Source organism: Hylaeus volcanicus, chromosome 5, assembly GCF_026283585.1.
Source record: "Hylaeus volcanicus isolate JK05 chromosome 5, UHH_iyHylVolc1.0_haploid, whole genome shotgun sequence".
NCBI lineage: Eukaryota > Metazoa > Arthropoda > Insecta > Hymenoptera > Colletidae > Hylaeus > Hylaeus volcanicus.
The window spans coordinates 25,633,172-25,646,014 of NC_071980.1; the positions used below are offsets into that span (position 1 = coordinate 25,633,172).

At 39.4% G+C, this 12,843-nt stretch overlaps 1 protein-coding gene across 5 annotated transcripts in view; it reads right to left on the reverse strand.

The window, feature by feature from the left end:
• Positions 1–12,843, reverse strand: part of LOC128876528 (segmentation protein cap'n'collar) — a 98,785-nt gene that overhangs the window by 59,003 nt on the left and 26,939 nt on the right. For all 5 annotated transcript variants that reach the window (XM_054122981.1, XM_054122980.1, XM_054122979.1 and 2 more), the window contains exons 2-3: positions 9,849–10,013; positions 2,292–2,367 (exon numbers count right to left, since the gene is read on the reverse strand). In XM_054122981.1, coding sequence (XP_053978956.1) covers positions 2,292–2,367; positions 9,849–10,013 — 241 coding nt within the window. The remainder of the gene's footprint in view (positions 1–2,291; positions 2,368–9,848; positions 10,014–12,843) is intronic.

Sequence of the window (12,843 nt, forward strand, 5' to 3'; positions counted from 1 at the left end):
AAAGAGTCAACTACCATAGCTTCCAACAGCCTGCAATAAAGTTTGCCCAAACTCCTCTTCTCCCAAACCCTACAACAAACTCTTTCCCTCCACAAAAAAAAAAAAAAAAAATCCTACAAGAGGCCCAAGAACAAAGAGGATCGACATGTTTCGTAGAGCTCCTTCGCACCTAGCGAGAATAGCCGAGGACTTTTTCGCTTTTTCCAGGCAAGAAAAAGGAAGGGCTGTTCGCGGATAGCCGACATTTTAAAAAGGTCTCGCCGAATGGACCTTCGTCAAGCGTCGATACTAAAGGCGACGACGTAGAGTGGATCACGCAGGAGGGCTAAGGCGCACTCTCAACCCGGCGCGAGCGACGCAAAGTAATTAAATACAGAGAAGGAGGGGAACGCGAAGGGCTGGCTGGCAGGATGAGACGTAACGAGGGTGGGGAGAGGACTAGAACGGAAGGGGGAGGGAGGAAGGTAGCGAGGGCGTTTCTCAAGCCACTCCCCGACTTCTCCCCAGAGTCTCTTGGAACTGGAATCTGGTTCTGGAAATACGCGTGTACCTGAACATACCGAATCTTGGCGGTCAGCTAGATGCTACACTTTCCATCTAGGATCGTACTTCGTTTCCATCAGCGTCAGCTTTTCACCTGACGCGTGCATGAAAATGCCTCGTAAAAGATTTGTTGACGTCCGATAAATATAAACAGAATAATGGTGCCAAATGAATGCTGCGAATGATACTGGATTTTTTAAATATTTTGGCGATATTGGCATCGGTGGAGTATGGTGTCCTTATTAGGCCACGTTCCCTTTGTGATACGAATAATGGGTTAGAAAAGTGTGTATACACTTCGAAGTGTTCCACTTTGAAAATAAATCTAAATCTTGAGTTCAGATTTGGAATCAAGGCCTCCAAAAAGTCTTGTGTACCAAGTTTCATGAATATAGTTCAAAAGTGAAGATGTATGCTTCAAAGGTTCAAATGATAATTTAGCTTCTGATAAGGGTGCCAGTCGATAGTTGAAAAAAATACTATTCCAGATATGTATTGTATCGCTGAGCATGCCATACACAAAAATTGGAGTTCTCAAATTACTTCACAATAGACTACTTTACATTTCTACCAAATGAAGATGCTCTTTAGCTGAATAATACTTATATTACACAAGTACCTACATTGGAAAAAAATGTTATTCTAGATATATGAATATTGAGGTTGAAAATTGAAAGGAGTTAATTCTACGTCATACAACCTGGACAAATGCAACACTTTTGCGTTATATAAACAGGAAACAGTATCTTACTGGAAAAATTCAGAATCTCTCTACGGAATTGTAAATAAATGAAAACAATTAGCGCGCTGTCGTTGGAGTGTATCGGTTGCGTTTTTAACGGCGTCCAAAGTTTCCTTTCGGTTGTTAAACATTATTTTTTATTGCTACCGGTTACCAGTCAACGTTTAATTGCCGTAAAAACGCACTGGCAAGAAAATGATCAACGGGTGCATTTTACCAACTCGTTTATGGTAATTAGAGTCGCGAAAGGCGCGGCCAGGTGCGGTTGAGTCTCTTGGTGAAACGTTCAAATTGGCTCTTACAAATTGCCATGTTAATTCGACACGGTTCGAACGCGCACAAGCAACTACTTTTTTTACTGTCGCTGATTTTTATTGGCGTGGCGAAGCGGCTAGAATATGCAGTACGCGTCTATCTATCAGTTTGATTGACTTTTTAATTAGCCGCTCTTAAGGAAACCGACCGTTCGCGGCAGGCTGGACTCGTAATGGAACTTACAACTATCGTTCGTTTCTAAATATCGACTTTTAACACAAGTGCCTGTTATATTTTAACGTCATCGATTGGTTTTGGGAGGAAATTCTTTAGCTAGGAATTTTAAGTCATGGATTTGGATATTTATTATTAAACACCAAATTTTATGCGTTTATATATGATAATATATGAATAAACATAACCAAAAGGCATATGCACAGAACTAAATATTAATATTATTATATTAATTAATAGACTATATTCTACGTACTTCAATTTTGTATCAACTTCAACTTATATTAAATTCAGAATGCAAGTGCTTAAAAACTTTGTGCAAAATAAAAATAACTTAGTACCGTTTTTTACCTGCTTTCAGAATATATTAATTTCAATTGATCGATCTGTTGTTTTTTTCCTATATGTTTATTTCCTATATGAAATTACTGACACGTTTCGTAGCTTTCCACAAGACTTTCAGTAAATAATCGGGTAAAGTTTTTCCACAAATTTCACGAAAATGACAAGCACTTACCAGTTTCAAGGTCAACGGTGTAAGGAAGACCTGCCCAAGGATCCTCTTCTTGCACATCGAATTCCTTCGCATTCTTCTGCAAACGAAGGTCCAATTTGTCAAGAATATGCTCGATAAATCCTGAGTAAATCCTGATTTGTTCGTAAAACATTCGATATCCCAAGGCACTACGACTTTCAATTGCAGATTAAATCCAATAATTCATATCATTATGCATACAGATTGGAAGCAAGCCCAGTAACGATAATCCAATCAAAATAAATAATTAGTTTAGGATAACAAATGCTGGCAATAATTGCTTTCTTGTAGCGAACAGACCATATTTTGCGATTTATTTGTACGTTGAAATGTTTAAAGTTCACTTACTTAACGAAGCTCGGATTGTGAAATAGAGGTTTTCAAGTTAAACTGTCACAGTTTTTACAGCGGGCAATTGTTTTCCTTGGTTTATTATCCGCTGCAATTCTAAATAGTTAAATAAAAGATTTCTTGCTAAAACTTTAGGATTTAGGACGACAAATTTTACGAGTCTCGACAATTCATTTCTCTAGTTTGTGTGCAATCCTTAATTATGCATTTTCTAGCTTTAAGATTTTGTGTTCCGATGAAACACAAATGAACATGGAATTAAAACAATGTCGCTGTAATATTTAAATAATAATATAATATAAATATTGAAATACATGAAAATCTGTTGTAACATAGTTTTAATTTATGCTGTGCTAACATGATTCTTCGATCCGAGATAGAACTTCAGCAGGGGACTCGTGAAACTGATTTACCACTGGTTATGTCTTCGGCTCGTCAAACGAACTTCAAAGCGACGCCGCACGCGCGCCAATAAGACGGTCACGAATGCAAATTAAATATGCAACATATTTGCCGTGCAATGCGTCCAATCTTTAATTTGAAATGAAACTATACGTGATTACAATTGAACGTAAAAGAAGATGTTGTTCGACAGTCCATCGTACTTGTTATTAAAAGAACAAAACTCTTTTCGAGGAACCTTTCTCAGCGATTCAATACTCGGCTGCCTTCTGTAGATACTTGCAACTGTAGGAACTAATTTATAGGAAGGAAGCAACGACGTCCATGTTGGGATGAACACGTTTGGTCCGAAATGAAGTCGTTTTCGAGTCTGGATATCCGAATCAAGACGCTTTCTCGCGGATAACCAAAGGGTGGAGAACGACGCTGGTAACAATGACGGAATTCAATTGGACGGGATTCGAGACCGTCAAGGCCGACGATTATAGAAACGTCATAATCAAGCGGTTCTAACAGCGACGCGAAAAAGGACTAAAGGGCGCTCATACGCCCGGGGCCATAGGTCGGCCATGTCGGTGTTATATACGAGCTGCAGTGAAATGAGTTTAATGAAAACAGCATTGTAGTCGATCATTAATCATAGCGACTCTCTGATAGCGGCTATCCACTAGCTTCTCTCTCTTCTCCCCGTCCTACCTGCTGCTTTTCATCCCCCTCCATCGTTGGTTCGGTCTCTTTTTCATCCTGTGTGATGTATCGTCGTCGAGTGGTGAGTTATCTGAAGACTTAGGGTAACGAATGCGAGCCTTCGATCAATCCTCTCGTGCTTCCATCGAATAACTTCCAGGAAATGAAATTAAGCGTGCCATCGACAATTGGACGTGTTTTGGAGCTACTGTGTTTTTTACTCGAATGATCGAGGATGAAAATAAGCGTCGAGGTTTCAAGAGGAATAGAAAATCTTATTGCGTACGAGAAAGAGTTTGAATAATGGGTCGCGCTGATGTACACGTTGTAATTTTAATAATATAGCGTTTGATCGAATCTTGTTACGTATTAAACTGCGGATTTTATACATTTATGATATAAACTAATGTGATAAATACATGCTAAACGTAATTAAAAGGTACGTGCTCTTATACAAAATGAAATAACAATTTTATTATATTTATTTTAGAATGTATGTAAGTATATTCTTTGCATGTTTCCGATATTACATAATAAATGTATAAAATCTGCAGTGTAATTATCATTAAGGGATCAAATTGATTAGATGAAATAATTATGATGATTTTTGAACGATTGGAGTCAAAACTACATTTTTCGAAACGATATAAACGGTGACTGGTACACATTCCATTGAATCTTGTTATTTATGATGATTGAGAAATAAAATTGAATAAATATTATTATAATACACGTAACTGTACCCAGAAAAAATTACAATATTGAGAAAAAAAGAAATATACATCTTACTGTATCAAGATTATAGTTACTCGATAGCGAATAAATAATTAAATGAAATCTAAATTTAAAATTAAATATAATTTCACTAATCGAATCTTTCGAAACCTTAAAAATGGAACGTGAGTGTCAATGCTTTCAAGTTAACTGAAGAGAAGTATACATATTAATAATCCAATTGATTAGAAAGTTCCCAGAAGCAATCTTCCCGAAAATTAGGATAAGAAAAATTCCGGCCGCGAGTTTGTGAGCCGAAGTAATTTGGAAACATTGTGTCACGGATCGGGCGCCATTTTGTCCTAAAATTTCATCCGAGAGAAATAATGAGGGAAGAGAAGGAGGCCAAACCCACTTCGGTTCGCTGGGCGCGTTTTCAATTTCCAGGACCATCAATACGTCCCTCGAATCCCTCTGCCATGCTGCTCCAATCTCTCTGGCTCTAGCCTCCCCTCTCTTTTTATTCCGCTTCTTCTCTCTTTAGATCCATCTCCCTCTCTGCATTGTGTTCCAGCCGGCCAACCGGCTTCCTTCTCCTCCACCCCAACCCTCTTCCATCCAGCTTGGTCCATGGCGCCCCTCGCCCGGTGAGATGCTGCACATCTATCATTTCTCCAGCCCTTTGCATCGCATGAACAAATGAACGCTACCCGTTTCGACGGTTTTATGAAGACTCTTAACGCGGCACTCGACGGAAAAGGAGAGGGAACGTGAGCGTTATTTTTTGGAACGCTTTATGGAGAACTGGTACTTTGCTTCTACTCCCTGGTATATCTCCGATAGTTCTGTCCTACTTGGCGATGCAAGAAGCTTGTTTTTTACTCGAGAAAACTGGTGATTGTAATGCAACTGTTTACGTTTCAACCTTTCTTTCTTTCTTTCTTTCTTTCTTTACTTTATTTAAGTTTAGGTTTAGGTGAGTGTTAAATATTTGTACCAGTCAGGATAACAGTCAATTGGAAATAGGACTGAAGATGCCTGCAGCAGCGGCACACGGAACAATAAAGAAATCTTTGATTCCTTTTTCTGGGAAATTCTGCCTAAGCACGTTTGTTGTTATCGATATTGCTCACTCGAGGATTAACACGTGACAGATAAATAATCTGTACTATCTACAGTTTTATTAGCAGGGATAACATCAAGCAATAACTGATAATGTATTTGTAAAGAATTTTCTGTTTGCGGCCAAGCAAACTTGGATAGTACAAACTACCATTAGATTAGCCTATTGTAAGTTTTGTGGAATATAAACTACTCCAAATTTTGTCTGTTATTACTTTTGCGTGATGTAAAGCACTATTTAATCGACAGTCTGTACGCTGAACAGGTCGCCTCGATAATGGCAGCAATTTCAGTCCCGATTTCGCGCAATAATCAAGGTTCTACCGTTTCTTCAGAATAAAACGAGCCAACGGCAAGTTCGAAAAGGTCAAGTTTCCTGGTCTAATTGAAACGGACAACGTAATCGTATTTTTTCTACCACGGACTGCTCCCGAGTGAAGCAATTTCAAGATTAAGCACAGAAGACAATGGTCGCCGACACGCCGCTGCGAGAGGTTGGAGCAAGATAGAACAGGTGACTGGACCTTCCTTTGTTCCGATCCGTTCGCGAGCCATACTGTGGATCGATCTGTCCGGTTTGGATCAGGATCGAGGATCTTCCCAGTATTATTGAACCTTCGAAGGCGGCGATGTGCCCTCACAAAGGTGGAACCCGCTGGAACAATGCGATCTTCGACGAGGAAGAACTCGAGAGAGCAGATAGCGACGGGGGGAAAAGAAAGAAGGAATATACCGACTACCGAAGGTCGTGAGAAGAAGGGAGAGGAGAGGAGAGGTCCAGAGAGAAGGGAAGAGAAAGAACGTCAAGAAGTCTGATGGGCTACCCGCCCAGAACGTCCATGCAACGTCATCGTCGGTGACCATAGCGCGGATGAGCTCTCTTAGGCTGGTATCTGTTGGATACTTTATGCCTTTCGTGCCAGACGAAGGAAATCGACGTTGAAAAAGTTGCATCGCGGAGTAGAAAGTGAACGAAATCGGTGCAGACGCGGTTTTAGTTCCTTGGAGAAACCATCGCTCGAGAGGATATAGAAATCACGCTTAGCCGAACCGTCGCTAACCGAAACGCGGTATAAACAATATTATTGCACGGTACTTCAATGTCAGTAATCAGTGTATTAGGTTGTCCAGAAAGTTGGTGGCAATTTTTAAGAAAACTTCGAAGGCACATTTGAATTCTAATATACATTTATTTATATGTATATTTATTGAATTACATGGGTACCATTTTGTTCCACAACTTTTCCACCTGTTAAGGGATGTACATATACAAGGGATGTACATGTTATTTGTTTTCAGCCATTTCGACATATTCAGACCTGCACTACCTATCAAAAATCGGCATGGACTTTCCGGACAACCCGATATTATCCGCGATTTGTAGCCTTCTAGTCTCGTTAATCTGTGTCATTTTAACACTTTAACCGCTTGCTAATTTGTGAAGAGCTTGTACTTTAGAATAGACTTCCCTGCATCTATATGTATAAGAACGAAGCCCTGACTGATTACAATCAACGTCCAGGCTAAACCCTCGAACCTAGAAAGCTGAAATCCTTTAAGAAAGGATGTTTCGATATTCAACCCATAAGGAGCAACGTTACTGTTGCAACGTTAACATCTAAGAAATTCGGTTGTCTATTTATATAAACACTGCCACATCGAATGCAAGTCACGGAACAAACTTTTGGGACAACCTGATAATATTTGCATACAGTTTTACTAGGTATATCGCAAGTAAACCGCGGATGTTTATGCGTATTCATGTTTTCACGGATACTGAACAAAATTTGAAACACGAATAAAAGGTTGTCTGATCCTTTGAATGATTTTGCAATTTTGCATTTGCACACTTTTCATACATTTCTAGTGTTTACCATGTGGAATTTATTCACTGTCTTCCTGGTTGTCTACTTATAACGTTCAGTTTCTGGAAACAGTCTTCACTTTGGAATTGAGGAATTAACGTCAGGCTAGATTAACATATGCTGATGTAGAAAATTCTTGTTTACATTGCAGACTGTTCCTGAATAGGCAGGTAGATAAAGTGTTAGTACAAAAAATACGCCTGTGCGCCAAAATGACCAGTGCTAAAAACGAAACTACGTAAAGCGAGACTACGTATCTCGAGTTCAGTATCGGTATTTATTATAAGCGTTCCAACTATGCGAGCCATAGTTATTACACTGACGCTTTCTTCTTAACCCATTTGCATCACACGGAAAAGTGGAAAATTCGTTCTTATCGCCAATACTTCATTTGAATTCAATTTCCAAGTAAATTGCGCGCATATGTGAGCTCCGGTGATAGTGGCCAGATAAAATGCACGAATATTTGCGCTAATAATGCAAAAGAGTTAATTATACATTCGTCACAGTGTTATGTATCGCTCTCGGTCTTCTTCTTTTCGCTGTCCCATAGTTTTAATACTGTTTACAGTATCTCTTGCATTCATTTCTATATCCATTGGGACACGCTGACTCCCTTATAGCTCGAGTTCAGTAAACATCCATTTCTTACCCTGATGTCTTAGTGGGAATTCGTGTCGATGCTATTGATTTTTGTATAATTAAATATAAAACGAGCAACGAACAAAAGGAAACGAAGAGATTATCGTGAAAGAATGGCAGACTTTTCCCACGTACGAGGAATTAGGCGAAAGACAAGATCGAAAGCCGATAGTTCGGGGTTTAAGGCATCGGACTAGATCATATCCGAGCGCGCGTGGGATGGTTCCCTTCTAACATAATCTCTTTTGGTGTCCACTGAGCATGGCTTCCGTGAGTTCTGCGGGATTATACCTTTGACTGATCTATGTTTGAGCGATTGCTATGCTGGAGGCCGCATGCTGGATCCTGATAAGAGTTCGAACGCGTCTACGTTAGTGGGCAATCTCGATTCTGTCGAATTTTATTTAACAAGAAACTCTTCTACGTATTAAAAGCACTCTCGCTTTACGTGTCTCACTTCGATCTCTCTAAATTTTCTTTTTCTCAGTGTCTGGTTACGTGTGTCTTTACCGATTTTGTTTCGATTAAGAATGTCAAACTCTTCAAGAGACAAGAATACACGAACATACCGAATTTCGAATTATATTTAACACTATCCTTAAATATAATTAGTCTCGTTTAACATCCTCTCCTTTTATGCATCTCCGCTTTACGTAACCCAACGTACCCACCCAAATCCCCGCGATCTCTTTATCTTCTCTTCCTCGATGTTTCATGCATGCCATCCCTTTGTTTTGTTTCAGAGAGTCTAATTCTCCATATCAATTTCGAATATATGAATGTATCGAATTGCGAACGATATCGAGCAGAAAATTTGAATATGTAAAGAATGTGGCCCCATTGCTCGCGCGATCCCTGAATACATGCATAAATCTTGTAAGCGCAACGCGTGCAACTTTTATTTGAAGTGAAATAGTCGAAGCAGAGATTGCAAAGAGATAGCCACCCCGAGTGCCGAATTCTTCTGTTAGTCAAACGAGTGGCGTCACCTTTGTTTAATGCCTCACAGTCGACTTCACGGATCGATACTGATCTATCGACACGGATCGCTTGCTCCTCGCGATTGTATCTAACCGAGTATTAATATGGTCAAACCACGTCTCCTTTCTTTCTTCTTTGTCACCTTCGAGCCAAGAATCCGACTCGAACGACTATCTCAAATAGCATAACTATGTAATAGTGTAATACTATGTAGACGATGGAATTAATTTTGTTCCTTCCTGAAACTAACTTACTATTTATTTATTAGAAAGAATAATTGTGCGATTTTAATGTTTCTTCAGTTATAGTTCACCTATAGTTGCATCGTAATTGGAATCAAATTAAGGTATTAGAAGAATGATATCTTGAACGTAACAAAATGGCTGGTAAATATTCTTTATTTAAACTAGTTGTGAACGATTGAATGGAAAACCGTAGAACTAATTTCGAATCCCAATAATTCCGGCATAATGTCTCCTCGCTGATTTTAAGAGAACACATACACAGTCATAAAGTCATACATTATTGAAAACAAAATGATGTAGCCATCTGTTGGAACAGAATCGTGGGACGTGCGAATTTGAACGACACTCGGATATGTGAAAGTGGAATACAGCCGACATTCGATAAACAATAAGTCGTTAATCGCAAATTATGGCCTGCAGGCTGGAGAAAGCGTCGCAGATATTGTATCCATTTTCCAATCTGAATTACACCTTCGGAACGATCGATTAGAAACATATTGGGGAGATGATGCAGATACGATTTTACTAACCTTCTCGTCGGTCGCATTAATGGCTTCTAGAGCTTTCAGCTTCTCTATGTCGTCCTCGCTTCCTTTTTCCGATGTGCACGGTTTTTTCACAGTGGCAGATGGTTCCACCAATGTGAATCCGAGATCCACGTCTTGTTTCCAAAGCACCTCGATCAGATCCATGTCCTGAAAAATAAAAAATTGAATTCTCGTTAGGAAATTTGAAAATTGTGTCGTACGATCAATTGGAAATCATGAGCAAACGTTTATCGTTATAATAACATCGCAAATGAGGACTTAAACGGAACCACGAGATCCTGATGGTAATTCTTGTAATGACAAGCACGCTTTTAATTGATTAGTATCAAAGTCGCTCCACTTGATGCTCTTGCGAAACGAATTTTAATTTTTCAGATATTTCGATTGATATTCCTAATTTTGATATTCCCCGTGTTTCTAACTCTACGCCACGCTGTTCATCAAAAACCTTACACAAAAGTAGGACTCGAACGTGCGCAGCTATAGATTTATCCCCCAAGCTATACATTATTTTCTACTCCACAAAAAAAAAAAAAGAAAATTGACGAATTCCAATTAATCGGGAAATCTGTCGAATTACAATTATCTCGTAATAACAGCAAGGTTTAAATTAGCGAAGAAAATCTCTAGATTAGTTAACGAGGTTGAATACGAACTCGGCGAAGTTGGCTCAATTAAAAGCTACGGGCCAGCTGCCCTGACGATTGTGCTCCGTCATGTGATTGATCCCTTTTCCCAGGTTCTTTCTTCTCCTTTCGATCTCCTCTATTTAGAGATGCATCGATACTTGGCGATCATTAATCATGCACTTTTGTACACACTCGTCGATGAAACTCCCTTAGAGGGACATCCAGGCCCGCAACAAAAATAAATCTCGTGGATCGTGATTTGGATTACGTACAACGATACCGGCCTCTATCGAGTTATTAACATGCGTGGCACGTTAAAAATGATTCCACTTGAAAATCATTTGGATCGAACGCGAAAGATAATGTTGCTTGTGCGTCCGACATTTATCGGGAGCTATATATGGAGCTTAAATTCGATCGGAGTTGTCTTTTCTTCTTTAAGAATATGGTTCGAAGTTTACGGAAAGTTGCAAGACACGTCCATTAATATGTATAGCGCATCTGCTCCCCAAAAATTGTGTTCGTGAAGTTTAAATGAGCTTTTTGTCGGAATAGTATTTTTCGAAATGGCGAGCGCGATATCTCGAGCTCTAGTGTATAAGTTATATTGAAACTGTACAGTTATCTGTGTTTGTCAAATTGTTATAATTTCGACATTACCGGCTTGTAACTTTATACCGGTTAGACTTGCGAGATTTTCACGAGAGTCTCTTTCTGAAGAGCCATTCGATTTCCTATAAGAATACACACCGTCTCGTAATATTTCTGTTATTTCATTCTCATAATATCAAAATCAAAACGCGAAAAGTTTTCTTTTCTATATATTTTAAGTAAGAGGATTCGACTTTTATACGGGGGTTACCTACTAGGGATACAGAAAGCTTGATAGATACAGAAAGCTACAATTTTCAGAGAATTTGTTTTTAGTTCATTCGAGAGATTCATGATCCCGAGAGCGTTAAAATTCGAAAGTCGCCCGTTTAAGAACCACCCTTAACGCGACAACCTAACGCGAGTGGGTGTTTAGCACCTGTTCGAGCAATTTCGTGGAGAATAGCAAGGATCGGTTGACGTGTACGCATGGACACGGGGTTAAGGACAGTGGTGGCCGACAGTCATTAATCTTTGAGCATCGTTATCGGTGATCGCAAATTTTAACACGGCGCATCGGAACCCAAGGGTAACGGATATGTTTCTGCATCACGCTCGATCACGGACGCGCCTTTGAAAATTACTTCACCGAGCGTGTAATTTGATGCCTGGAAGGAACGAGAAAGAAACGGAGGATGCGACGAGAAAGAGAGACAGCGTGGGTGTGCATACGAGGTCGGCCATGTTGGAGAAACAGCGGGATACCCGCCGCGCCCACAGTTGGGGCTACGCTCTCTTTCAGCTCTGCTCTACGTTGGCTCCGTGTTTCACCTGGCACCGCTGTCCAGGCTCCAATGATATCGACGCCTTTAATTTTTATTCGATTAGCCGCACGCTAAGATAAAGCGAGGAATATTGACTGGGGGAGGGACCAACCGACGCGAACGGCTATTTGCGCTTTCCACCCTCTCCTGAGGTCCCTGATTCGTTATTGCCGACTTAAAAAGCCACTGTATCTAGAAAGCATTCTTTGATGGTAAACGTACGTGGTTGGAAGAGTGTAGAGGAGGAATGATCATAGTTTAGAACTTGGGAAAAGTTATCCAGATTGAAGTACATATGGTTACACCCATCGCTTTACGTAGCTTCGCACATGTATAATATTTCAATGTCTCTTTATACCTAGCAATGTTTCTACTGTAAAGATACAGGATTCATTTCTACGCAATAATCTTCAATTAGAATGTCGAGGCATGCAGCACGATCGAGTAGAATTCAAACTTTTAAATAATATGCAGACGATTCTCAACGATAGAAACGAATTTCTCAATCTAGTAGATATATTAACGATACATGAAATAATGAATGAATTGTAATTGAATTGTAGATATTAACGTGGTCACTGATAACCATGTAGTTGATGTGACCTTAAACAAAGTAATTAAATAAAAAAAAATAATCTTCAATTACTCTTGCAATCTGTTACACGAACAATAACGAGCAAAATTTGATGGCAACCGAACTTCATATATATATAAATACGTTGTAATGACCATCAGGTTGAGAGTCTGGTTATGTATATAGATACTTTATGATAAATTAACTGAGGACTTCGAAAGTTGATACTTTAACAAAATAACGATTACATGTTTCTGCCTAATCTAGAATTATAAACAACTTGGTCTGAACACTCAGAACGAATACTCTAACAAAATAACGATTACATGTTTCTGCCTAATCTAGAATTATAAACAACT